The sequence below is a fragment of the Eubalaena glacialis genome, chromosome 19 (assembly GCF_028564815.1).
Source record: "Eubalaena glacialis isolate mEubGla1 chromosome 19, mEubGla1.1.hap2.+ XY, whole genome shotgun sequence".
NCBI lineage: Eukaryota > Metazoa > Chordata > Mammalia > Artiodactyla > Balaenidae > Eubalaena > Eubalaena glacialis.
Genome location: NC_083734.1, coordinates 53,786,284 through 53,811,794, shown reverse-complemented (window position 1 = coordinate 53,811,794; position 25,511 = coordinate 53,786,284). Strand labels below are relative to the sequence as shown.

Sequence of the window (25,511 nt, the reverse complement as noted above, 5' to 3'; positions counted from 1 at the left end):
GGGGCCACCCACAGTGGGCGTCCTAGTCCTCTGTGTCCTCTACCCTCTGTGCCCGGGAGCTGGCAAATCAAAAAGAGTTGTCCTGGTTTGAAGAAAAATCTTTATTAATAATCTTAATAATAATAATGCGGTTGATTTGAATGGTCACACCTTGGAAGCATACAGAATGGTAAGAAAGGAAGCCTGGGGCCTGGCTGCAGTCCCGGGGGGTGAGAGGGGTGGGAGGGCGCAGGGCCGGGGGTGGAGCTGCTGCAAGAAAAGGGTCCAGAACAGCAGAGGGTGGAGGGGCCTGTACAGAGGACGAAGCCGGAGGCAGGGCGGGGCTATGTACAACGGGAATAGAAAAGGAGCCTCATCTCAGTAGCTTCAGGAGCTGATGCTGAATATAAAGTGAGGTGTATTTTTTTTTACTTTTTAAGTTTCATGAGACAATGGAGCCATGTGGGGAGCCTACATCTTTTGTTATTTTTTGCTTCTCCCCCGACTCCAGCTCTCCCTGCCTGGCCAGCGGCTCCTCCCTGCTTCCTGCCGTCTGCTGCCCCCGCGACTCTGGGACCTGAGCCGGGAGCAGGGAAGGGGGCTGCGGACCGCCCAGGCCTTCCCCCACCCCTGGCTCTCCCTGCTTGGACGTGCTGTCCAGACCCATAGCACCGTGACCCGAACCCTCGCCGTGCAGCCAGGCGCCGGCCCGCCCCTCTGTTCCTCTGCAGGACTGGGCCCTGCAGGGCAGGGGCCAGAGGGCTTGACCCAGCTGCAGCGTGAGGCTGGCCTTCCCTCTCCTAGACCAGGCCCAGGGCCTCCTCCAGAAAGGGAACCAGAAACGACCAGTAGGAACAAGACCTCGGCCTCAAGGCCCTCACCCCTGGCTGGGCAGCCAGAGCCCCCTCGTGTGGAGGGAGGGGGCCTGGGTGCCCTGTAGTTCTGGAAACATATCAGCCCTTGGTGTTGAGGTCGGACCCCAGGGCTGCTGGTTGGACAGCCTCCAGTGGCTGCAAACTCCTCCCCAGGTTCGCAGGACACAGGTGTTGGCGGCGCGGCAGGAGGGGTAGCCGGGGCCCAGAGCGCAAGACACAGGGTGACTGGGCACAGCCGAAGCCCCGAGATGAAAAGCAGCCCCCGTCCCCGCGCCCACCCAACCGTCCCTCCGCTGGCACAGTCGGCAGCCAAGGTCGAGTCCTGCTGGCCACTCTTCCTGCTTGGGCCTGCAGCCGCTCGCCACTGGCCCACGCTGCCTCGAGTGGGGCCCGGAAGGAAGACTTGGTAGAAAACGGAGTCCCTCCCCTCCCGCCTCCCTCCTGCCAGCGCGCTGCCGGCGGCCAGGGGCCGCGGACCTGCTCCCTCGCTGCGCTGCGATGGCTCGCGGGCTCACGGACTCGGACGTGGTGGATGCTTCTCGGTTTGGTTGGTTGTTTTGTTGCTTGGATCTGAACATCTTTTTTTGTTTTGTTTTTTGTTTTGTGATTTTTTTGTGTTTTTTTGTTTTTGCCCTTCATGGTCCAAGAAGGAAACGGTGGAAGCTTTCACTACAACAGAAACAGAAAGGCGCGACTTGCAGTTCACAGGAGCACCGGCCAGGCGTGCTGCCGGGGCAGCGGGACCCGGGACCCTGGGTGCCAGGAGGGCAAGAGAGGAGGCGCCCCCAAACCGGCCCCACTCCCAGCTTCAGGGGCCCCCTCATCTTGCGTAAGGGAATTTAATGCAGACCTCCGGCCTCCAGGGCAGAGAGGGCACGGCCGGTGGGGGAAGAACAGGGCCGCAGGGATGGAAGCGCCGCAGTGAGCGCAGCTGGCAGACGCAGCTGGTGGACTCCGCTAAGACCTGGGTGGGCAGGGTCTGGCTGCTCAGCGCAGACGAGGGCAGAGGTCAGGGCGTGGTGGGTGGATGACGCTGCTTGGGCCACGTGGGGGTCTGGAATGAGGCAGCTGAGAAGGTGCTCTGGGCAGTGGTGGTGAGCTGGCTGGGCACCCTGCGTGTGACCTGCCCACTCCACCAGCCAGGACAGATGTGCTGGTGGAGTCAGCGGAGGCTCACGCCCTGTCTGGTGGGGACCTGCACCCTCTAGCTGGCCGTCCACGCCCCTGGAGGCCCAGCTCTGGCACATAGGAGACCTGGGTCTCCTTGGTCCTTGCCACTGTTTCCTGTCACAGAGGTACCAGGGCCGCATATGAAACTTCCAAACGCTCCCGCGGCTGTCTCAGCTTCACCTGCAGGCCCCAGAGCCCTGCAGCAGAGCTAAGCCCCAGGCCTCTCGGGACGGGAGGTGGACGCAGAGCGCTGTTCCGCCAGGACATCCGGAGGACGGGCACCACCCTCCCCTGCTCTCTCACTCACACTCCCCCTCCGGAAATGCACCTGGATAAGAACGTTTCAGGTTGCGGAAGGGGAGGTGGTGCTGCACTCTGGCGCTGCACAGACCCAGGTGCCAGGCTGGCAGGGACCCCATCTCAAGACTTGGCTGGAGAGGACAGACTGTGGGCCGGTGAGGCAGACGGGCTGAGGGGAGGGCCCTCGGGCGCTGCAGGGCTGGACCGCTTTTGGGCTCTGGGGCAGGGAAATTTCTCCCTACGCTCTCCCTTCTTATAACAGAGGCTAAGGAACCCCTGAGGCTGGTGGGGCTCCCGCACGACTTGTGACAACTTCAGCAGGAAACATCAATAAAATTTAATCAGAAACGTTAGTTTAGCTGGATGGGGACGAGGAGGGCAGAGACAGTTACTCCTGTGATTAGCTGGGTGACGATGGGGAGGAGTACTGTCGAGGCCAGGAACCCACCAACTGGGGCAGACAGACGGGAGCCCCCTGCTTCCTGAACCCCAGGGGAGGGGCCGGGGCTCTGGCCCAGACTGGTTGGGGTGGCTTCCAGGGGAGGCCGGGCTGGCGTCTTCCGTGGCTCTGTAGCCCGGGGGAATGGGGAGTGGGCATGGCCCTCTCGGGCTCTATTGCTAGTTCTCGGGGAGGGGTCTTCTGCCGGCCTAGCCCCTCCCACTGTGTGTATACTGTACCTGAAATGGCTTGGGGGGGCACAACGTCAACAGAGTCAAAATAGGAACCAAGGTTTCAGACATACGGGGGTGACCATGGTCAAAGACACACACGCCATCGTGGGGGGGAGACCAGTTGGCCGGAGGTAAAACCTATGGACTTAGAGTCGCAGAGGTCAGCGGCGCGTGTCGCTGACCGGGAGGGGCGCACTGTCCTCCTGGTGGCTGTGCCTGGTTTTGGACTGCTGGGTTTGGTGTGTACTAGGCAGTCAGTGTGAATGCTGTTAGGGGCTGGGCCTCTTGCTAGTAGGGGGTGAAGCGGCTGTACCCTCCTCGGCAGAGGCTAGCCTGCAACATCAAAGATGAAAAACAGCCAATCAGTACCGCCTTTTGGGAGAGGGGGGGAAAAAGCAAAAAGAAAAAAAAAATAAGGAAAAACAAAAAGAGAAATAGCTAAATCCCGTTTTCTGCACCCCTTATGGTCTGCCTTGGGGAGAATGGGCGCTGGTTGTCATGGCAGCAGGAGGGGCCCTGGGCCTATTTCCGATGTGGTGGTCTTGGGGTCAGGGAGGTGCTGGGGTGACCAGCCACAGTGCTTCTGGATAACGAGGCTTGAGATGTCTTTCGACCACTCTCTTGGCTCAGGCCTGGCCCTTCCCTGCCCGCTTTCTCTGCCATCTGTAATCTGGGGGGCAGGTCTGAGCAAGAGCCCCACCTCCTCAGCGCCCATCGGGGCTGCCGGGGGCAGGACTCAGCCCCTCCAGGCACGGGAGGGTGGAGGGACCTCTTGTCAGGGTTCCCAGGGCCTTGGCTCTACCAGGAGGGCCTGCGTCTGCTCACCCAGCTCCGTGGGGCCTTCTGGGGTCCCTGCGCCTCCTCCATCCTGCTGGGAGGACAGGCCTTTGGCACTCTTGCTCTCCGGTGCCCCTGGGCTCCCCTGGGTCAGGGAGGCCTGCACAGGAACCTCCTGCCCTACCCACCAGTTTCCCCAGAAAAAGCAAGAAAATGGCAAGTGCCAGAGAAGAAAAGTTGGGGAAAAAACAGAAAATCTTAAAAAAAATCAATAAAAGAAAACGTAAGAGGGAACTCTCTGTGAATTAACTAACCCTTTTAGCTAGCAGCTTTGCAGAGGGCCAGGCGATCCTGGAGCCAAGGGGCCTGCAAGCCACGGTTTCGGGGCCTCCATCCAGGAGTGGGTGTGGGCCCCCCACCCAGAGGCCTGGGCCCCATGGCTGCCAGCAGTCACTGCAGGCTGCTTGGGATGTCTGAGGCTCGTTAAAAATCAAAAAAGACAAAACAAAAATTGGGAGGGAGTAATCAAAAACAAGGGAGATGAAAAAAATTCCATATTGTCTCTGGACCTCGTCCCTCTTTACCCCCGCAAAAACGTTTTCATCTTTGATGCTGGATGCCAAGCTAGCTAAAAACCGACATTAACACCCCCTGGGGTTGGGGGTGGGATGGGCCTGGGAGGTAGGTGTCCACTGCAAGCAGATCTGGGGGTACAGAGTGAGCTGGGCTGTATGTGTCAACAGCTGGCCATACATACACACACACACGGACACAGCGGCCCACACACCTCCGGCCTCAGCAAGCCCATCAGGAGTGCGCCCCTTCCGCCCCACCCCAGGCCTGTGGTCAGAGGCCCCCTCTCCCCAGGACAGGGCCTGCAGACTCAGCCGGAGCCACGGAGGGGCCATGGAGCAGGGACTTGGGTGAGAAACAGAAGGTAGCCCTTGTTCCCCACCTCGATGTGAGAAAAGGTACAGCAAAGGGGGTGACAGAACACAGAGGGACCATGGCACGGACACACCCACATGAGGGGAAGTGGAGGCCCTGCCTGCCTCTGGAGCCTCTGCCGGAGGGTTTTGTTTGGTTTTCCTGGTGAGGGGAATGGAAGGCCCGGATGGGACTTTCGTTACGGGGCTCAGAAAACTGGGCCACACCAGAATGCTTCCCCGACGACCAGACGTCATTACCGGGCAGCCGACTCTCTGGGCAGACCTGCCTCCCTCTAATTCCACGAGGGCACAAAGGGGCAAGTCCTCCCCCAACTCAAATCCAGGCCTCTGTCTTCCAGGCACCAGGCCGAGGGCTGGGTCATTCCCCTAAGGGCCTGCCCGCTCGCCCCCCAACCCGGCTGCAGCGCCAGCCGTCTCGTCCCGGCTCAGGGCAGCCGGGCCCCAGCCTCCTTACCATGGTTCCGATGCTGTAGGTCGCCGCGGGGCCGATGGTGTGATGGTAGGGGTCAGCAGCTGCGTAGACTCTGCCATAACTGGGGAGGTGAGCACAGGCAGTGGGGTGTGGGCAACGAGGCAGGTGAGGGGAGGCAGCAGGTCTCCTGCCTCCTCCCAGACGGCACCCCAAGGCCCCTCCCTCCCCTGCACGCCCCCTTCTTCCTGCCTGTTTGGAGGGAACACAGCCGGTCCCCCTCTGAACACGTCCAGCGAGCGCTGACCCCGAGCGCTGGCCTGCTGCGCCCCCGACAAGACCCACGGGCCGAGACGCAGTGTGAAGCTGCGAGGAAGGTGTGGGTCCAAGGGTGCCGCCTGCCCCTGAGAGGGAGGGCTGGGCAGTTCCCAGGCCAGAGCCGGCACGCAATGGCTGCCCTCCACGAAGCGCCCACCGCCTGGCTGGTACTGGACCCCGCACGCTTCCCCAACCTGCAGCTCTGCAGCCAACAGGCCGAGTGCCCACAGGGAAAGGTGACAGGCCAGACCCCCCCCCCCAAGACCTGCCCTCAAAACAAAAGAGAACCCCCCCTGGGCCCCTGGGTGTGCTCTCAGGTGGGCAGAGACCTCTGCTCCCAAGGTGCACACACTCTGCCTTTCCCTCTCGGGGTTGAAGGGTTTCAGGCCTGGGAGCGCTGAGAAGCGTCAGAGGCGTGCCTGAGCGGAAGCAAAGGCTCCTAATTACCTTTCTCACTTGGGCCTCCAGAGCTTGGGGAGGGGGGTTAGGCCTCCAGGGCTGGGCATCAGAGGAGCTGTCCGCTACCCCAGAACCGGGGGGTCCCAAGGCTCCCCTCTCGTGCAGGCAGGAAGTGATTACAGAAGTTTGGGGCTTGCTGGCTTGGGGTCTCCAAGCTCACGTGGACCTGCTACTCTCCTTTGTCCAGACCCTGTGTCCACCAAGGGGAGGCACCCCCAGGCCCTGAGTGTTGTGGGTGAGGGTTCCTGTCTGTCCCAGCCCAGCCCGACGGCCCATCCATCTTCTCCCCGCCCCCGCCCACCGCGGGTACCTGTCGCTGTAGGCGGCCGCGGCTGCTGCGGGCTGAGCGTATCTGTAGGCGGCATAGCCTCCCTGCAGGGTAAGGGGAGGACACGGCACACGGGCTTAGTGGGCTGGACACAGCATTTCAACCTTCATCTTGGCCAGGTGAGGGGTAGCTGGTGCAGGCCTGGGGGCACCTGGCTGCTGGTTTCGTGGCATGGTTCAAGGTGGGGTTTCTGTTCACCTCATTCATTCATTCATTGATGCGTCCATTTGTGCGTTCAACACGCACGGGTGAGCATCAATGATGTGTCTGGCTGTGTTCAAAGCTTTGGCACACGGTAGGTGCTCACAGAGTTGCCACCCGGCCAGCGTACCCCTGACTTTGATGCTGATGGGTATGGAGACTCGGTGCTATCCTGGACACTGGGATGGGACAAGGGCAAAGGGCATTAACTCAGACCACGTCTTAGCCCTGACCAATGGATTGTTGAATTACAGGCGACCACCCAGGATGGAAATGAGGTCTTGTGTGGGGTGGGGTGGGGAGGGGTCGTCAGCAAGGGCTCCGAGCTAGAGGAAGCAGTAAGTGCAGCCCCATGAAAGAAGAGAGGAGACAGGACCCCATCAAGGGGTCTGTCCTGGAACCTCTACCTCCTGGTCTCTCTCTGGCCTCTGCAATGGACACAGGGTGCCTATGGGGGCTCACTCAGTGACCCCAATGCTGTTAGGCATATGGGAGATTCACCCACTGCCCCCATCATACAACTGACACCTTGCGAAACGGAGGAGACACGCCTGGCTCATCGGGCTGCTGGCGGATCCACTGCCGCTCGCACCCTGAGCACAGATAACCCAGGTTTACCTGTGCTGAGGTCGCCCCCTGGGCTCCCAGGACGGGAGGGGGCGGGGGGAGCGGGTCAGGGAGTGGGAGACACTGTTCACTGAGACGTATGAAATGCCAGATTCCACCCTCCCTCCCCCGGGGCTGCACTTACATAAATCTCAGCACCGTAAAAGCCATCCTGATACACGACCCTGGAAGCAAACGGACAAGAAAGTGGTGGGAACGCTGGAGAGGTGGGGTAGGCCGGCTCCGGTGTCTGCTGAGGAGGGAGGGGGCAGGGTGCCAGCCCTGCCCATGGGACTGGCATTTTAACAAGCGTTTGCTCCAGTGCCCTGTTTTGGTATAACAATAGAGTAACACCCTTGCTGGTCAGCTCCTTTCTCCCACAAACCCAGGGGCCCATCGGCCCACCTTGCTTACCCTTCCCCTGCTCCAACCCAGGCAGCTGTATCCCCCCCCCCCATTAGGGTCGGAGGGCCCCGGGCCCCGGGGAACGGACCAGGGAGGGCTTAGAGAAGGCCCACTGAGCCCCAGGGCCGACCACCACCCATTAAAGCATTGGGCAAGGTGCTGGGGCTCTAAGCGTCCCTCACATGCCAGCGACTCTGAGATCCGGTGGCAGGGCGGAGGTGGGTGTACTGATATGGATGCGACTGCAGTGTGAAGGCTGGAGTTCCCACCGCCCCCCACCCCCGCGCCACAGTGCTGGAAAGGCTGCCTAGCCCCTCTGGCTGCACCACGCCCCCCTCCCCACGCCCCCGGGGCCGTTCTCCAAGCCTCCCTCCCTGTGCGCCCCAGGTACTCACGCTCCGTAAGTCGGGATGGGGGGCGGGGGCGGCGCAGCCCGAAACGTGTTGTACACAGCCCGGCCCCGGCCCCGTAGGTGCGCGCCCCTGTAGGCAACGGCTGTGCCGGTGGTGGGGTACGGGAACCCCGTCACTGCAGGAAAGGGCGTCGGAGAGGAGACAGTGTGAGAGGGAAGGCTAAGGGAAGGAGGGGAGGCAGGAGGGCTGGGGCCTGACCACGGCCGCATCTGGCCACGCATCCCGCCTGGCCGCACCCACATGGCCACGCCCCACCACGCCTCGGCCTGGCCACGCCCCCCGAAAAACGTCCCCGCCTAGCCACGCCCCTGGCCACGTCCTCCCGCCCAGGACGACTGGCCAATGACCGCCCAATACCCGGCCAGGCCCGCCCCAGCCGCGCGCCGCAGCTCCAGCCTTTACCTGCATAGAATTCAGGTCCGTAGACTGCCCCTACCACCGGGTTTAGCTTCCAGCCTAGACGAGAAGCAAAGAAACCCAATCACTGTCTTCCCCATTGTCTCCCCACCTCACACTATGCTTCGGGACCCCAAAGACTCCAGGATGAGCCCCACTGGGACATTCCGAGGCCGTGGCCACTGCAGAGGACGGGCGGGACCCCTCCCTCTGCAGTCAGGGTAGATGGATTAGGCGGGAACACGGTCCCTGGGCCCCTCTTGGGATGCTGCAGCCTCACTGGCTGAGTGTCTTCTGCTCCCTAACAGAGACCCAGTCACTCCGGACGATCCGCCTGGTGTCCTGATTCTTTTCACATTTCGGCCTTCCCCAGCCTGCCCCAGGCCCTCCCTGTCCTGGGGCACGGGCCCCAGCAGCTTGGGGTCTGCAGTGTCTGCAGAAGAGCATTAGGAGGGAAAGTGGAACGCGTTATTATGCAACGTCTGTAGGCCCCCAGCTGGGATGGGGGCTGCTGGTGGCCTGGGTACTTTAGTCCCCGACAGCCCAATCTCATGGGAGCTGTCTCATGTGGGCACCTGGCTGCCTTCCAGGAGGGTCAGAGGCTGCCGTAAAGGTGCTTGGCTTCAGCCACGGCGACCTCCTTCACCTCCTGCCCGTCTCTGTCCTGGGTCGGGGCTCCCGAGGGGCTCCCTTTCTCAGTGCTGAGTCCTTCTTTTGCTATCCTGTGTCTGTTTTCCCCCAAAGCAGCCGGTGGGAGGGCTGCCGGGGGAGGAGGTGGGGAGGAGGGGCCTTGGGATTAGGGATAATGAGAAGGACAGCTAGCATCCCCTGACCACTTTACCATATGCCACACTGTCCTAGACCCATCCAACGAGGAAGGTGTCACGCCCTCCCATCTTACAGATGAGCAAATGGAGGCTCAGGGAGGCGCGGCAGCCTTGAATCACAGGGCTGGAGAGTGGCAGAGCCAGACCAGCTGCGGGATGCCAGACCCACGTTCCTGGCCACTCCCTGGCCCCCAGCCTCTCCCTCTCTGCAGGTGGGCAGGCTGGTCATCCTCTCCCACCAGAGACCCAGGTGCACGGGTGAAGGCCTGCTCCCACCTGAGGCTCTGGGGGTAGAAACCAACCAGCTGAGCCTGTACCAGCTCCAGGTGGTCAGGAAGTGAGGGTGGGGTCAGCTCACCTGACCAGGCCCAGCCCCTGGCCCCTCAGCTTATTGAGGTCTTATCTTTGCAGCACACCCCCAGCCCAGCTCCACGTCTCAAGCCCAGATTCTAACAGCCCCACTGCTGGGTTGGCCGGGAGGTGTCCAGGACAGAGTTTCTGGGGCCTTGTTCCTCCTGGGGGCCCGTTCTCCACATTCTCCATGAGACTGTGGGTCACCTTCCATCCCTGGTCCACCATCACACGACCAGCACAGACGTTTGCATCTGAACGTTACTGCTAGGCCTCTGGAATCTTCTATAAATACCAGGTCAGGAGGGAAGAAATGCTTCATCTTCTGGGAAGACCTCCAGTCCCAAGAACTGAGTCTTCTTCGTAAAAATCCACGATGGAGCAGAGTTCTGAGCCAGTGACCCAAGCCCACCTCCCTTAGGTCCCATCTGGCAGCTCTTCTGGGTGCAGTCAGAGAGGCTGCACTTCTGCTTCGGATGGCCCTGGCACCTCCCTCTGCCAATTCTGGAATCCTGGGTGCCTCCACCTGTTGCTCTGGCCCCAATTCACTGTCTGGGACCCCAGATGACAGAGGCAGTCTGAGACCCACCTGGGTAGATCCTTTGTTTCTTCTGCAAACAGTAACACCTGGTCAAACCTGGTGAGTCTGTTTCCTGAAGCGGAAATTTCTGCCCCTCTGACTGACTGATGAATTTGAGTCCTCTGGAGTGTTGAGCAGAGTCAAGCCTCAGTCAACAGAGCCCATGAGCTGGGCTTCACTGCCACCTGCAGGGAACCCAGGGCCGGCCCACTGCAGCCCTTGTCACTCTTGCCCAGGCCAACTAAGATGTTTAAATGAAACCATGTTTGCCACCGAAGTGGGCAGAGGTTTCTCCCTCTCTCCACTCCCCGTCGTTCAACCGCCCTTGGTTCTGTGCGCATTCCGAGCCAAGGGTGCAGTTGTTCAGGGATGGATTCTCTTCTGAATCCCATGTTCCTCAACATCCTCAGGTCTGCCCAGAAAGCAGGGGCGTGTGGCTCTCGGGAGAGGCTGCGCAGCCCCCAGGATCACCCTGGCCCTGTAAAAACGTCTACCTCTTCCCTTCCTGTGCTGAGCGCCAGGTCACTGAAGTCATACACAGCGTGTGCTCAGGACAGGCGCAAAGCCGGGGAGCCCCCAGATTTTTAGAAAGAATTTGAGCTTTGATAGTCCTCGAAAAAGCAAGATGGGAGCGACAGTAGTCTAAATGGGGTCTGGCCAGTGCCCCAGCCCTGCCCCAGGAGGACAGATTGGGGGGTCCGGCTGGTGAGTCAGGCGGCAGATCCACCCACTGTCCTGCCCTAGGTTTTCCGTGCTGGCCGGTCCCCTGACTCCATGTATGTCTGATCAGACCGGGACAAGAGAGTCTGGGGGTGGCTCAGTCCACTCTTCCCTGCTAGGGGTGGGTGGGAAGCAAAGCCTATGCCCTGCCAGGAGACTTGTCCTGATGGAGCAGGGCTGCTGCTTCCTGGCTAGAGGAACAAAGTCAAAAAGGCCCCAAAGAGTTCCCAGCTACACTCAAACCAGTCCCCGCACCAGTCCTTGCCTGGTGGAGTTAAGTCACACAGCGTCTGAGAGCCGTGCCCCCACTCCTCCCCGCAGCCAGCATTTAGCATCAGCAGTTTCGTTTCAGAGAAGACTGGCCACCTGTGCTTACAGTCAGGCCCAGGTGCACACGGGCACGCTGCTCCGCTGACGCACACTATGGCCAGCGGGGCCTCGACCTTTCCGTGTTGCCAAGGCCCAGGGGTGGGCGGTGGGGGGCTGTCCCTCTAACTGTCATCACACTCATTAAATACTGAGCGCCTCTAGCCTCGGCACTTGGAAAATAAGGAACGATCCAGGAAGTGGCCACTCTCCCCCTGCGCCTGAAGCCTGTCCTCAGCCTCTGGGTGCGGCCACGCTCGGGAAAGCACGGGGGTCTCACCAGCTGTGTGGGTGGAGGCGGGTGGCCCCAGCTCTCCTCCTGCCTCGCTGACCCACCCTCTTCTGACCGCGGCAGAGCTGGGACGTGAGGGGGCACTCAGCATCCAGGGAGGCCGGCCTCCAGCAGCCTGGGCTCCTCCTGGACCCTGTCCCCACTGGTGGCCCCTGCAGCCTCCCTGGGGTCTTGGGCCGCTTACCGTTGGTATAGGGGTTGGCAGTCTTCTTGTTGGTCATGACTCGGGCCGTGGCGTTATTGACCTGCCCGGAGAGAGGGAGGGAGAGGCTGAGGGGAACATTAGCCTGTAGGCCACAGGCCGCCTGGTCCTGCTCTGAACTTCTCCGGGGCCACCTCGGAGGGGGCTGGGGGCTGGGGAGGAGGCCCTGGGACACCCAGGCGAGGCACAGGACCGCCTCCACTGCTCGCCTGGCCCCCCACCATGGCCTGCCCTCCTCCCTGGCCTCCCCTCTCCGAGTGCTGCCCGCCCCCTCACCCCCCAGCTGAGAACCTGGGCCATCACTGTTCCCAACACTGGCTGGTGCCCAGCCTGGCCCAGGCCCCGGGCCCTCGGCTGAAGCATTGTGTCCAGTCCCACTGGCTCTTGCCGTTCACAGGACTGTTCCCACAAACCGAGCCCAGCCTCTCTCTGGCAACCCAAGGCCACTGGAGCAGCTGGCTGGTGGACTTTCCCCAAAGTGCTCTCGGCGCAGCTAACAGAATGGCCCCCAAGACTTCTCTGCCGTGGGTGGCTGCTGAGGCCCTCCTGGTCGTGGGCACCAGGATGGTCACCCCTCCCCGTGGGGGCAGCATCCCTTTCCCTTGAGGCCAGCAGAGAGCTTTCTGCGGGGGCGGGGGGCACACGTGCCCGTGGTGGTGGGGCAAGGCCGATAGGGGAGGAGCAGGTGGGTGCCAGGGGAGTGGGTCCTACTGTGCAGACATCTAAGGCCGTGGTCAGGCTGCCCAGAGGACTGGGCTGGGGTGTAGGAAGGAGGAGGGCCTCGGCAGAGGGAGCAGAAAACAGGGCAGGTGTGGAACTCGAGGGAGGGGTCTGGGCCGTGCTGCCTCCCCCCTTGTCAGTGTGAGCCCCTGGGGCCTGTGCTGCTGGATGCTGGGCTGGAGCCTGGCTGAGGTCGGTGCCTCTGGCACTCCTTCTGCTTCTGGAAACCCTCCCTCAGGTCCTTCCACCGCTCTTCCAGTGGCTCCGCACTAGCCGTTGACCCCTCCCTCCCTGGCCACCCCCGCTGCCCGCCCTGCTCGGGAAGCCCAGCTCCCAGACACCAGAGCCTCAGCACTGAGCAGGGCACACGCAGCCACCCGGGAAGGGGTGGTGGAGGGGGGAGTGTGGGGGACCCCTCGCCCTCTCTCCCCTCTGCGCCTCTGGGCTGGATCCCTTTCTAGGCTCTGGCCGCGCACTGCTGCCCACCCTCTGGGGGATAAAGGCAAGGGGCAGACTGCAGGATGCGGCAGCATGGGGAGGGGGGCACGGGGCAGCTGCCGCTCCTTGGTGAGATTAATGACCTCCTCCCAACTACGGGCAGACTGGGCTGGTTGAGGTCCTTGGAGCCGCCAAGCCTCAGAGACGTGACTTCTGGGGTCCTCCCAGTGTCTGCCTGAGCCCCACAGCTGGGGACCTTTTCCAGGAATGAGAGGGAGGGGGCAGGGTGGGGGGCCCTTGGGTGAGCCTGAGGTCTAGACCCAAAAGAGGTGGCAGGTGGTGGGCTCAGCTCCGGTCTCAGCTTGGCCCTGTCATGGGGCCCTGGCCCGGCTCTCTGCATGGCAGCAGCGGGGCTGGGTCGGGGGCCCAGGGTGACCGGAGGCGGCTCTCAAGGGCGTCCCTGCCGCAACACACTTATCTGAGCACCTCAATTTTCCGTCCCTCTACGATCGTCCCATTCAGCTTCTCCCGGGCTCGGTCAGCATCTGAGCTAGTTTCAAAAGTTACAAACCCAAAACCCTGTGAGCGGAGAAGGACAGACATGGAGAGAAAGACATAGGATGAGAAAAAGGAAAAAAAAGGAGGCGTGGGGAGTGGGGGGGGGGCAGGGCAATGGGGGGCGGGGAGAGAGAGAGAGAGAGAGAGGGGTTGAGTCAGGTGAGTTGAAGGAGAGACTCGGGCAGCCCAGAGGTCTGTCCTGGTGCCACTGGCAGGTCGCCCGGGAGACGTACGGCCCCGGGGGTGGGGCAGCTGCTGGCCTGGCCTGAGCCTGACCTGAGCTGACCGCCTGGCACTTGAGGGGACAGGCCAGAGCTATAAGAGAGATGCTGACCTGACCAGGGGCCAGGACTGTTGCCCTCACCCCACCTGGGGGGCCAAGGCTGGGCTTCTAGACCCAGACTGGGGGCAGCCTCACCCATCGTCACCCCAGGAGCCCCAAGTGCGGGGGGGGTGTCTTCCCGTCCAGGAGCGGGCACCCTCCCGCCTGCCCCCTGCAGGCCCTCCACCGAGTCTCCGGGCAGCTCCAGGAAGGTCGGTGGCCCCAGGGGAGCGGCTCGAAGGCTGGGGACCCAGGCCCAGGGGCCGGGGCTCCAAGTGCAGACAGAGAGGTCCTGGCGACTTAGAGAGAAGGAAGCCTCAGCAGCGGCAGCGACAACACAGACAGTGGGGTGGGGAGGGTGGGGCGGGCGGAGGAGCGGGGAGTACAAGCACCCGTGTCGCTCAGGGGTCCTCAGGCTCGGAGCTCTCCAGGAAGGAAACGCACATTTCACACGTTAGCCTGGCGGGACCTACAGCCGGGCGCTGTAATGGTGGCGGCCTCTGGGCGGCACCCACCTTGGAGCCCCGCTCGTTAAAAATGATCTCCACGTCTAAAATTTTTCCGAATTGCTGCAGAGACAGAGATGGGGGTGGGGGAGACAGGAGAGGGTGTGTTAAGACTGCTGGCCCGGCTCGCCTGCTCCCCATGGGACCCTTGCCCACTGCCTGTGTCTGGTCCTCTGCCCCCGGCCCCCTTTCCGCCTCCTGCAGGGACATGAAGGTACTCTTGGGTAGCCTGGCGGGGTGGGGGGGCATCCCTCCCCACCTTCCCGTGCAGAGAACTTTTCCTGCCCGGACACTGGTCCCATCTGCGGTGTCATCAGCATTCCTCTCCTCTCCCTGCTGGGACTTTGCCACAAGTTGCTGACAGCCAGCCCTAATTCACACACATGGGTTCTGGGTAAGTCCTTCCCAAAAGGTGGGGTGCTGGTGGGGAGAGGAGCCCCTGGAAGAGACAAAGCGCTAGGGAGGGACCCTGCACTGCCTGCTGCCTGTGCTGTTTGGGGCTGGGCTGTGTGTGGGGCAGGGTGCAGTGACCCCAGGCCCCTCTGCCTGACCAGGACCTACCAGTCAGCTGGGCCCAGACGCTCTGGCTGCCCCCTTCCTGCCCTATCGCTGGCCTGGAACTCCCAAGGGGCAGCCTTGTCTCCCTCACTGGCACGTGAGACCAGGAACCTGTGAACCAGGTCCCCTAAAATCCCAGTTGAGGTCCCGAGGGGCCTGTCCTGAGGTCTCCAGTGCATACAGTTGATGAGTTTCCCCTTCACCCTGTAACATTCGGGAGGTGGGTGTCACGTGGGCCGGGAGGGACGTGGAACCAGACAGTGAGGCAATGCCAACCCTGCCAAGTACTGGAGAGGGAGGATGGTGCTGTGGTGCTGCAGGGGCGAGTGAGCTCATGGGCATCCTGCAGGGACCATGGGTGCCCCTGGGCGGCCTGTAGGGACTGAGTGTGCTGAGGCCCGTGATGTAGGGACTGGAAGGGCGTCCAAGTGAACTGACCTAATAACATCGTAATACCAGCTGCTTTGAGTGGGGGCCCCGGGCTCAGAAAGGTTTGGCAGCTGCCCAGGCCCAGGGCCAAGAGGGGGCAGAATTCTCATCTTCTGATGATTCTAAATCCTGCCTGCACCCTACTGGGTCTAACCCCAAATCCAATGGGGCCTGGCCCCCAGGAAGGGAAGTGGATATCTGGGGCAAGGGCAGGTGTGGGTGCTGAGTCCATCCCGAGGCCACCTCCTGTTTGCCTGACAAATCCCATCTGGGGTGGTGGGTGGCATGAGGGGAGGGCTGGGGTTCAGGGCCCAGAGCCTGCCTGACTTGCGGCAGAAGTGGGGAGTGGGCACAGGGCAGGCGGGGGAGGAGAGTTTGGGGTGGGAGAGGGAAGAAAGGGAGGGAACACGGGCCAGGCGCATGCGTCCTCTGTGGCCGGGGCTGAACCCTGGCTGCTGCCCCCTCACCTGCCCACGGGGCAGCCCCGGCACCCGGTGGTTGTCAGCACCTGCTAGGTGTTCAAATCAAGTGACAGAATAAAGTCACCACGGGACTTAGGGGCCTCCCTGCAGGATCTCACAGTAACCCTGCAACTGGCTGAAATCCTACAGAGCAAAGTCTAGGAACAGACAGGGAGAATCCAGGAACGGAACGCGCACTTGCTTCCCATCGTGTGCTCTCCTGTCGCCCCACCCCTGGGGCCTGGAGGATGCCCTGAGAGGTTGAGTGCCTGGGCCCCAGGCACACAGGGCAGGCAAGGCTGCTGGGTGTGAGGCCAGGAGGCTGGGCTGCCGCTCTGGGTGCCCTCTGGGGGCACAGGGGTCCCTGGAGCCCTCATCAGAAGGAGGGGCCAGCGGAATGATAACCTGACTGGCACTGGCCTGGGCCTGAGGGGCAGGTGGTGGAGGTGGCAGCCACGCAGGTCTCTCTACCCCAAGCCTGCATCCCTCCTCCTCCCTCCTGCCCCACAGGCTCGGGTCAGAGCAGGGCTGGACCCAGAGGGCAACGGGAGGCAGGAAACCCAGGGGGCCTCTCTGACACCTGGGCTGTGCGCTGGGGGTGGGAGCGCAGATGGGGGGGGCCGCACACACTCACCCCGAACATTTGCCGCAGGTCGGGGTCCCTGAACCGGAAGGGGATGTTGGAGACGTGTAGCCGCTTGGGCTGCTGCTTCTCTGTGGGGTCGGAGGGATGGAGCGGCTGGCTGTCCGTCTGTGCCGCCTCGTCTGTCTGCTGCGGGAAGAGGACCCGGGCTGGGAGGTGCCCCCTTCAGCTCTCATCCCACAGCAGGGGACGATCTAAGCACCAGGTCTTCCCCAAGCCCCTTGGACATCCCCATCCTGGGACTCGCAGGAGACGTGGCACAGCAGAACCTCAGCCTCAGGTCCCACTTCCGGGCCTTTCCCCGGGCTGTGTCTGCAACATCGTCGCAGGGCCAGGCCTCCCTGGCCCAGTGCGTCCTCCCGCCGTGGCTCGGCCTGTCCACTGAGGCCTGACCTCAGCGGTCCCTTGGCTAACACGGTCCTTGAGGTCATGAGTGCACAGTTTCCCTGACAGCCCGAGTTCTGGGACCACGGGCGCCATTTGGGGTTTCCGGCCTGATGGGAAAGTGGAGAGGTTTCAGAAGCCACCGTGGCACACATACCCATGGCGGTGCTACCCCCCAGGGAGGCCACCCCGGGGCTGCCTGCCTCTTCTTCTAACCCTGCTCTGGGGCTCTGCATCTTCCAAGGCTCAGGGGTGGCCACGTCCAGTGCTTCAGAGCTGGTCCTCATTTTGGACCCAAATGTTGGTCCACAGAAGGACTCTGAAAGACTCGGGTCTCAGAGAACAAAGCTGCCACAAAGCAAGGACCCCCCCTCCCACCAGCTCCCCGAGAGGTCAAGGCCGTGAAGAGGCCCCGAGGTGGTGCAGTGCAACAAGGAGGTTGGGCTGGTGGCGTGCGCGAGGTTCCTCCCTGGGGACTTCAGCAGGGACGGGCCACCAGCTCACAGCCAGGCTGCCCTTCAGCCTGGTTGGTCCCTGCTGAATCCCCGGAGCCAAAGGCAGGCTGGGCGTGGTGAGTGCGGGGAGGACGGACCGAGGGGCCTGGTTGGCTCATCGTGACCCGGGGGCTGGCACCCACGGCCCTCTGCGTGCTGCTCAGCATCAGTATCCAGGAGCAGAGCCGGTGACGGATGGGGTGGGTGGACACACGCCGGCTCCCTCCCGTGGGGCTCCTCTGACCCCTCGTGCCTCTGCCCCTTGTGGGTGTAACGGGCCGAGAAACACCTTTTATTGCTTCTTTCCTCTTCCTGTCTCAAGTCCCGGCTCTCCTCCCGGGTCTTCTGGGATCACCAGCCCAATACACTGCTTGAATCTGAACCTTTGTCTGGGGGTCTGCTTCCGGAACAGGACTCCAGACGACGGCCTGGGGGCCTACAGAGAACGAAGCGGGGAGGGCAGGGTCCTCGAGGCCTGGGTTAGACTTTGCACAAATGGAAGTCCCGGTGGCTGTGGTCTCCCACGTGGCTGGAGGTGCAGAGGCAGCTGGCCGGCGGTGAGAGGCTGGGCCGCAGAGACACGCTACGAGGACAGCTGAGAGGAGAGCTGCCGGAGAGCACTTTCCACGGGTCCCCAGGAACTGCCCGTTTGCTTCTGGTGGGTTCTGTCCACCAGAGGAGTGCTGACCAGTACCACAAGCCTCCTGGAGCCAGGGCAGTGAGCAGGGCGAGGTCACTGTGACCGAGGCCTCGTGCTGTGGCTGAGGAATGGACCCCGAGGGGCAGAGCCTCACCAAGGCCAGTGGCTGAAGATGTCTCTGGACTCTTGAGTGCCTGCCCTCGATGGCCACCCTCGTCATCCTTTCTGGAAGGAAAGGGCCGCTCCCCCGACTCCTGCACTCAGAGGATGCCATAGGGGAGGGGAGGGGATGTCACCAGCTCCTGGGCACACTTCCAGGTGGTGAGCTGGCAGGGGGCCTGGAGGGCTGCAGGGGTGCGGGAGCATCTTGTTCAAAGGCCCCTTAGACTCAGCTCTGTGTTCCTGTGTTGAGAGGAAGCACAGGGTGTCAGAGCCCATTTGTGGGTTTGAAGCTACCATCGTCTCGTGTGCCTGGGGACACGTGTGACCTGGGGCTCAGCAGGTTGGCCATCCCATGCGTGGCAGGCCCAGTTCTGACGAGCATGTGTTCTCTGAGCCCAAGTGTGGGTCCTGCGCCTGTTCCTGGGGGTTTACCAACAAGTGCCAACCCCCCCGCTCCCAGGAGCCCACCTTTAGCAGGGAGGCGTCTGAGGAGGAACAGCTGGTGGGGTGGGAGTGAGGTAGCAAGTCTCTGAGAATCCTGGTCTGGCCTGCACATGCCCTCATTCCTGATGGGCAACGTGGGCAGCTGCCTTTGGGCTTTTCGGGGACACTTGTGGGCTCCTCCCCCCAAACCCGGGACCTGGAGATGCCCAACAGCTCAGCCCCCTCCCCAGCTGTCCTGCTGTCCTCCTCCTCCCTTGGTCCCACTCTTCCTTGCAGAAAATAAGCCTGTGCTTCACCTTCAGAGGCCCATCTGTGCCCCTGAATCAAGGCAGAACCAGCAGTGCATCTGCTGATTCGTAAGTCTGAGCCCCGCCCTCTGGCTACAAGCTGTGGCTCTTCCGTGCAGTGGTCAGGGTGGGCCCCGTGCCCCCTGTCACCCCCCTCCACCCCGTGCCTCCCACAGACCTGTGCCCTCAGCTGCTCCTGGGTACAGGTGACTAATGGACTCACCCCAGACTTGGAAAACTAGTGGGAGAGGGGCATGCAATGCTGACTCTGGGCCAGCAGAGGGCAGCGGTCAGCGCGACCTAGCGGCCAGGGCCACAGGAAAGGCCCAGCTCGCGCTCAGAGGAGATGGGGAGCCCTGGGCGGGGCAGGGGTTGGGGGGGGGCCACCACGGGAGGGTGCTGACGAAGCTGGGGCATCTGGGGCTGGGCTGGGCTGTCCTTTCTGTCCCGCCTTGGGCCCCTCCTAATAGCAGAACTGAGCCCACTGTGTGTCTCCAAGATCCAGGGTCCTCCTGCCTCTGCATCCCACCCCAAAGGCCCTTAGGGGAGCAGCTGAGGGTCAGGTGGGAGAAATGGGGTGATGGGGGCAGGACACAAGTAAGAAAAGAGCCCCCCTTGCCCCCAAGCGCAGCTGCAGACGGAGGCAGATAAATGGGTTCAATGACTGTGAAATTGTAAGATGTGCAGAGAAACCCTCGAGTGTAACAGCACACTGGCTGCCCCGAGGCGAGATGGAGGCCTTCCCACCATTTATCACAGCGGTCCAGGCAGCCTGCACCGCCTTCCAAGGGACTTTACTTCCTTTTTCTTTTTTAAAGCAATCTTTGCCTTTGATTCGCAAATTCAGGGAAAAGAGAAACAGCCTCAGCAACGCTCCCTTCCCTCTCACAACTGCTCTCTCCCTCCCACAACTGCTCTCGGCCGCTTTGCTTCTGCGTCCTCCCCATCTCTGTGTCACCTTAGCCGTCATGGGTCCCCCTCCACCTTTCAAGGCAGCAGTCGGCCCCTCTGGGTGGGACAGCATATCTCCCACCCTCGAACCCTCCGAGGAGCCTGCAGCTCTCTTCACCTGGGCCTCCCCAAACCCAGCACAGGGAGAGGCCAAGAGGGCCCTGGGCAGGGGTCATTAGGTCTGGCAGGGCCACAGGCAGCAGGCCAGGACCTGGTGGCCGTCACTGGGATGGAGTCAAGGCTTGCTGATGCCACACAGGAGACTCTTGGAAATGCCCTTTCTCTACAGCCCCATCTCTCCTCATCTTTGGTCCTCCAAGACCTCCTGGGCACTCGTGCAGTGACTGTCAGCTGCCTGCCAGACATGGCTCGCCCCTGGTGGGCGGTAAGCCAGCCTTGGAGGAGGCATTCTCCGCGTGTGGCCTCAAGCCGTTCACTCATGAAGTCTTCTTCAGAACCTTGAGTGGAGCTGTGTGTCCGCTTTGGACTCTGTGAATGATGCCACGCTCCAGGAACTCTCTGCCGGCCGCTGCGCTTGTTGCATTGGTGCTGACGGTGCCGTGTGCTCGCACCATGCCTGCGTGGAGGCAGCACGCGGCTGTCTCGCCCTGCGGCGGTGCACTCCCACCACGGTCCACCCCTTTCCCTTTTCTTAAGCCCCGAGAGCCAAGAGCACAGGGGACCAAAGGCCGCCGACCAAACGCCAGGTGGAGTTTCTACTGCTGCAGCGCTTGCTGGTGGGGGAGGAGAGACAGCCATGGGGCAGGCCGTGTGAGGCCCATGGTGCAAAGGTGAGGTGGCCCCAGAGGAAGATTTGGGAGAAGGGGAGGAGTTTCTGAGAGGAGGTCCCTCTGGCTGTCCCACGATGGAGGGTGGGTGGGGAGGACACCTGCAGGGGACCCGCATGACCTTGAATGAATGAGTGCTCCAGGGAGGTGGTCCCCAACTCGCACCCCAAGTGCGAGTTGGTAAACCCCCAGGAACAGGCGCAGGACCCACACTTGGGGGGCCCTGCAGGGTAGTGAGGTGGGCCCGCTCCATCCGCAGCCCCAATCGCTCTGCTCCCCCTGCTGCCTTTTGACAAAAGAACGTAGGTGACACCGTGATGACAAACGGAATCCACAGACAGGAGACGGCAGGTCTGGACAAAAGCTGGAGCCCGCACCGCCTGCTGCCCCCCACCTCCTGCTGCCCCGCACCTCCTGATTCTGACATCAGGCTGCCTGGGGAAGGCCAAGAGGAGAGTCAGAGAAGTGACGGAGGCCTGACACAGGAGGGACATAAGACAGCTGCGCAGCAGGGCTGGGAGCGCCAGCAGTTACTTTAGTAGAAGTGGCTCCTGGAATCTTAGAGCAGGATGGCCGGCGGCCACCCTCCCCAGCTTCTCCCAAGGTGGAAAGCCCCTGCTTGAAGAAACACTCCCAGCCAGAGCGCTCACGCCGGAATCTTCGCCGGGCAGCTCTGGGTGTCTTAGAGGTCACCTGCTAATCCAGTAACTTTCACCCGTGGGGCCTCCGTCTCCGGATCCCGATGGTCGAGCAGCAGACTCTGACCCCCTTGCAGGACCTGAAGAGCCTCAGGTAAAGAAAGGAAGGTCGAGGCTGCCCGTTCACGGGCTCAGTGGCTCCCCGGCCCAGGCACTTTCCTGGGGAGGCGCTCAGCTGAGCAGGGAGACTCTCACGTCTTAGCTGGCTTCTCTCCCAGACTCCTGGGTCCTCTCCGGGGCCGTGGATTCTCACAGGCACGGAGATCAACACTGGCCCCCTTCCACTTTATGTCCCTGATTGGTGGGAAGCAATGGCTCCCGCGGGGCAGGGCCGGTCATTTCTCCCGTGTGTGCCCAGTGCTGGCTCAGCGCCTGGCACAAGCAGGTCCCCGCAAATGTCTGCCGAAGGAAGACGACTTTTTTTTTTTTAATTAATTAATTATTTACTTTTGGCTGTGTTGGATCTTCGTTGCTGCGCGCGGGCTTTCTCTGGTTGTGGCGAGCGGGGGGCCACTCTTCGTTGCGGTGCGCGGGCTTCTCATTGCGGTGGCTTCTCTTGTTGCGGAGCACGGGCTCTAGGCGTGCAGGCTTCAGTAGTTGTGGCTCGCGGGCTCTAGAGCGCAGGCTCAGTAGTTGTGGCGCACGGGCTTAGTTGCTCCGCGGCATGTGGGATCCTCCCGGACTAGGGCTCAAACCCGTATGCCCTGCGTTGGCAGGCAGATTCTTAACCACTGCGCCACCGGGGAAGCCCCGAAGGAAGACGACTTTGAATTTGTCGTGGTGAGGCTGGGTCAGGGGGTCCAGGAGGCCTCTGTGTGTGCCGTTGAGGTGTGAGAGGGTGTTAGCTGTCGGTCTCGGCCCCCTCTGTGTCAGCTGCAAGTCTGATCCTCTTGTCTCCCGGGTTTGCTCCCAGGGCAAACCTCTGGGGGTCAGTATTTGTTCACAACGGGTTGTGAGAGGTTTTTCCAGATACACCCCGTCTGCTGTTGTCCATCAGAAGGACCAGTTGGCCCGCAGTGACCTGTTCACAGGGAGCCCCTCTGGCTCCCGTGCTCACCTCTCTTTCCTGAGGTGGAAAAGCTAAACCAGGGAAGTATGGTTTGGCTCCCCATTCTAAGGCCCGTGGGTGCTGCCCTTCTCATCTGTGGAACCCTGCGGGCGTCTATGGCAGACACCCTGTACCAGAGACACTGGGATAATGGAAAAGCCTGGTGGCTTTGGTGCTGACTCAGGCTGGGCAGTGCTTCCAGCAGGCAGGAAGGGCACTGGCTGGGGTCTGGTCCAGCCCAGGGGGCAGCTTGGGGTGCTGTCTCCCTAGAGCTTGGATGATGCTGCCTACACAGGGAGGGTAGGTGATATTTGGATCCAGGGGAACACCGTGGGAGCCAGGTTGGGTTAGGGGGCGGAGGGAGCACACAGAGGGGGGCACCCATCAGATGGGTGGTGCCGCTCCCAGTCAGCACAGGGCGTGCTGGCCTCCTGCCAGGCCCTGCCAGCCAGCAATGGGACAGAGGCAGCAGGGCCAACTGGATGAGCGCAAAGCCCCAGAGCTCGGCGGGGCGTGGGCCCATGGAGAATGCAACGGAGGAGGTCAGGGAGGGGGATGCAGCAGCCTGGTCTCCAGAGGGGCTACCTTCACAGGGCGCCCACCCCAGGTTGGCCAGGGGCGGCGGCCACTCCTGGATGTGATCCTTGCTATCAGGAAATCTCCGAGAAGTGCCAGGCTCAGCACTTTCTCCTTGGGGCTGCATTACAACCACATAATTGAAGCTATCTGATTGGAGGGCAGCCAAGCAGGTAGATTACAAGTGATTAGCAATGACAGGAGTGCCTGCAACCCGAGACAGCCCTGAGGGGCCCTGGGCCTCTCCTTGCTGCCGCCAGCCGCCCCCCCCTCACCGCCCCCTGCTTGCCCCCGTGATGCCGCTGGGCCGAGCGAGCCCAAGCCACCGGCCTCGCCCATTTCTCTCACTTCCCATTAACAGGTCACTGACTGCTGAGGACACGCTCCGTCTCCCAGATGAGGTGAGAGTTGGCCTGAAGTTGCGGCTCGGGGAGACCAGGGTCGGGGGCAGCTAGAGGCGGTGGGCCTGGCTGCCCCGCCGTGGCACCTGCCCACCAGAAAGATCCTTGGGGTCGGATGGCAATGAGCTTGGAGGCTAGGAGCTCCTTCCTGGGGGCGGGGAGCCCTGCTATGGGGCTGCCTCTCCATACACAGGCCCCCAGGCCCCTTCCCCACCGGCACTCCCCCTGAAGTTCTGAAGGTGGGGGGGCCCTTACCGGCACTGTCTGGGCCCCTGCAATGGGCTGTGTGCTGGTCTCACTGCTCGGCTGCTCCGGGTGGGTCTGTGCTGGTGTGTACAGGGTCATGCCGTGCTCCGGGGGGACTGGGGTCTGGCCCGAGTAGTCCGGCGTGGGGTGCGGTGGCGGCGGGGCGTACTCGGCGGGGATGCCGTTCTGTGGTGGAGGCGGGTACTGGGCCGGGGGGTAGGGCTGGGCCATCGCTTCAGGCGGAGCCGTGGCGTCCTGATTGCCCTGGGGAAGGAGAGAGCAAGGCTGGTTAGACCTCCGTGCGGCCTGGACACTGCCCCCTTTCACTGCCCCCTCTCCAGAAGGCCCTGTGGTCTCCAACTGTACTTTCAGTAGCATCTTCCATGCCCCCTAGGAGGGGGGCTCCCCCAGCATGGGGCACCAGCTCAGAGCCGGACTGCAGGGGGACTTCTGGGGAGCCCATGTCTGGGGTGAGACACCTCTGTGTTTGAGGCCACTTGTGCAAACTCGTCAGGCCTGAGTACACTGAAGATTTTTTTTTTTTTAATCCACCTAATTAAAAAAAAAAAAATTTTGAGATAACTGTAGACACAACAGTTGTAAGACATATCTCAACATGATCCTGTGTACCCTCTACCCAGTGTTGCCCAGTGGTGACATCTTGTGAAACCTTCCCCACTAGGAGAGTGACATGGGTCCAGTCAAGATACAAAACGTCCCAGCAGCACCAGAATCCCTCTTGTGGCCCTTGATAGCCACACCCTCTCCCTCCCGCCTTAGAAAGGCTTTTAAGTCTCAGTTTTCTCATCAGTAAAGCAGGCGTGAGGGAACACGATTCACAGCCTGCAGGGAAGAGGACTGGAGTTGATCGTGCAGACATGGAGCCTGGTACAGCTCGGCCTCACGGTGGCCACCGGGTGAGGTGCTATCAGGGGGGCAAGTAGGGTCCCCGCCTCTGTCTTGAGGATCCCGGAGATGTCCCAAAGACCTCTCCCACCCTCTTGAAGGCCTGCTGCCCCAGGAGGGAAAGTGCTCCCTCGACGCTGACCCCAGCCGTGCGGGGGCTCTTAGAAGCCCTGACCCTTAGCAGGGCCCGGAAACACCCCAGGGCAGTGGTTCTCCAAATGGGGTGCCAGGACCTGCAGCAAGGGCATCACCTGGGAGCAGGTAGCAAGGCAGATTCTCGGCCCCGCCCCAGACCTCCTCCTGCAGTCTGGGGGCTTGTGAGAGCCACTGACATCAGGCATAAAGAGCAGCCCTGGTAGAAGGTCCCTCAGCCCCAGAGAAGGGACTGGGGTCCCTCCTGGTGCCAGGGGAGGTAGAGGTGGAGCAGGGTTCCGGCTGTCCCTTGCTGTGGACACACACTGGGGAGCAGGGGAGGCGGCCCCTGGCCTTCTGAGGGTGTCTCCAGGGAAGAGGGTGCCTCACCACCTGGAAGGACAGGGGCCACCTCTCACTGGAGTCGCCTCCCAGCGTGGAAGGACCCTTGCGCACACGGGGACGGCTGACGCTTGTGACTGCTCTCCCGATGCCCTGGGACCTCGTGTGTGCTCCCGCGCTCCCCCATCAACCTCTGCGTGTTTTGACCTCAGTTTTAGTGTCTGTCTCCTTGTCCATCTCCCCCGCGAGACAGGTGCTTCTTCCAGTGAGCAGGCCGGCTTGCTCGATGCTGTTCCTTCAATTGGTGACTATTTATTCACCCAAAACTGTTCAGTGGGCAGCTGGGGGTGCCAGGCTTGTGGCTCCGGTGGGGAGCAGGATGGGCAGCCCCTGCCCTGGTGGGGTCTGCTATCCAGTGGGAGAGTAAATCCAGCTACCCAGATGTTGAACCAGTTGTTAGAGTGGGAGGTGGCCTGAGGGGACGGGCCACACGAGGGCAATGGAGATTGAGCACAAGACCTGGTGTTCTGCCTTCAGGCTAGAGCCCTGCCCCTCCACTGTCTGCCTGCTCACCTCCCTTCTAGCCGGAGGCCTGAGGCCCCCAACTCTCTGCCCGGGGCCCAGCCCTGCCCTGCTCCCCAGGCCCCAGTGCCAGCCTTCACTGCCTCGCAGCCGACACCCCTCACTTCTGGGGTGACCCGACGCCTAATGAGAAGTCCCATCCTCTTCCTCCTCCTTGGTGAAGCCCCCAGGTCCCTCCCCTCTCTCTGCAGAAACTGGG

The 25,511-nt window shown here is 62.1% G+C and overlaps 1 protein-coding gene across 7 annotated transcripts; it reads right to left on the bottom strand.

Annotated features, from left to right (window-relative positions):
• Positions 1-1,452: 1,452 nt before the first annotated feature.
• On the bottom strand, positions 1,453-23,608 carry RBFOX3 (RNA binding fox-1 homolog 3). Of its 7 annotated transcripts, none has more exons than XM_061176550.1 (11): positions 23,360-23,608; positions 16,223-16,360; positions 14,150-14,203; positions 13,241-13,333; positions 11,579-11,639; positions 8,265-8,318; positions 7,845-7,977; positions 7,190-7,370; positions 6,220-6,281; positions 5,178-5,256; positions 3,285-3,329 (listed from the first exon to the last, which is right to left on the bottom strand). In XM_061176550.1, the coding sequence occupies exons 1-11, from the start codon at positions 23,579-23,581 to the stop codon at positions 3,285-3,287; spliced, it is 1,122 nt and encodes a 373-aa protein (XP_061032533.1). In that variant the 5' UTR covers positions 23,582-23,608. The 7 variants fall into 7 exon arrangements, with proteins under 7 accessions (XP_061032535.1, XP_061032530.1, XP_061032533.1 ...); XM_061176551.1 differs by having other exon boundaries at positions 6,220-6,288; positions 7,194-7,229; positions 7,845-8,048; positions 8,243-8,318; positions 23,366-23,608; XM_061176548.1 differs by having other exon boundaries at positions 7,190-7,229; positions 23,360-23,581.
• Between the last annotated feature and the right edge of the window lie 1,903 nt (positions 23,609-25,511).

Excerpts from the sequence above, each read along its gene's own strand:
- RBFOX3 (XM_061176550.1), bottom strand. The coding sequence starts at position 23,581 with ATGGCCCAGCCCTACCCCCCGGCCCAGTACCCGCCTCCACCACAGAAC. Across the intron at positions 14,204-16,222 it reads ACCTGCGGCAAATGTTCGGG|CAATTCGGAAAAATTTTAGA; the intron begins GTGAGTGTGTGC and ends CTGTCTCTGCAG. Across the intron at positions 6,282-7,189 it reads TTTACGGTGCTGAGATTTAT|GGAGGCTATGCCGCCTACAG; the intron begins GTAAGTGCAGCC and ends CTTACCCTGCAG.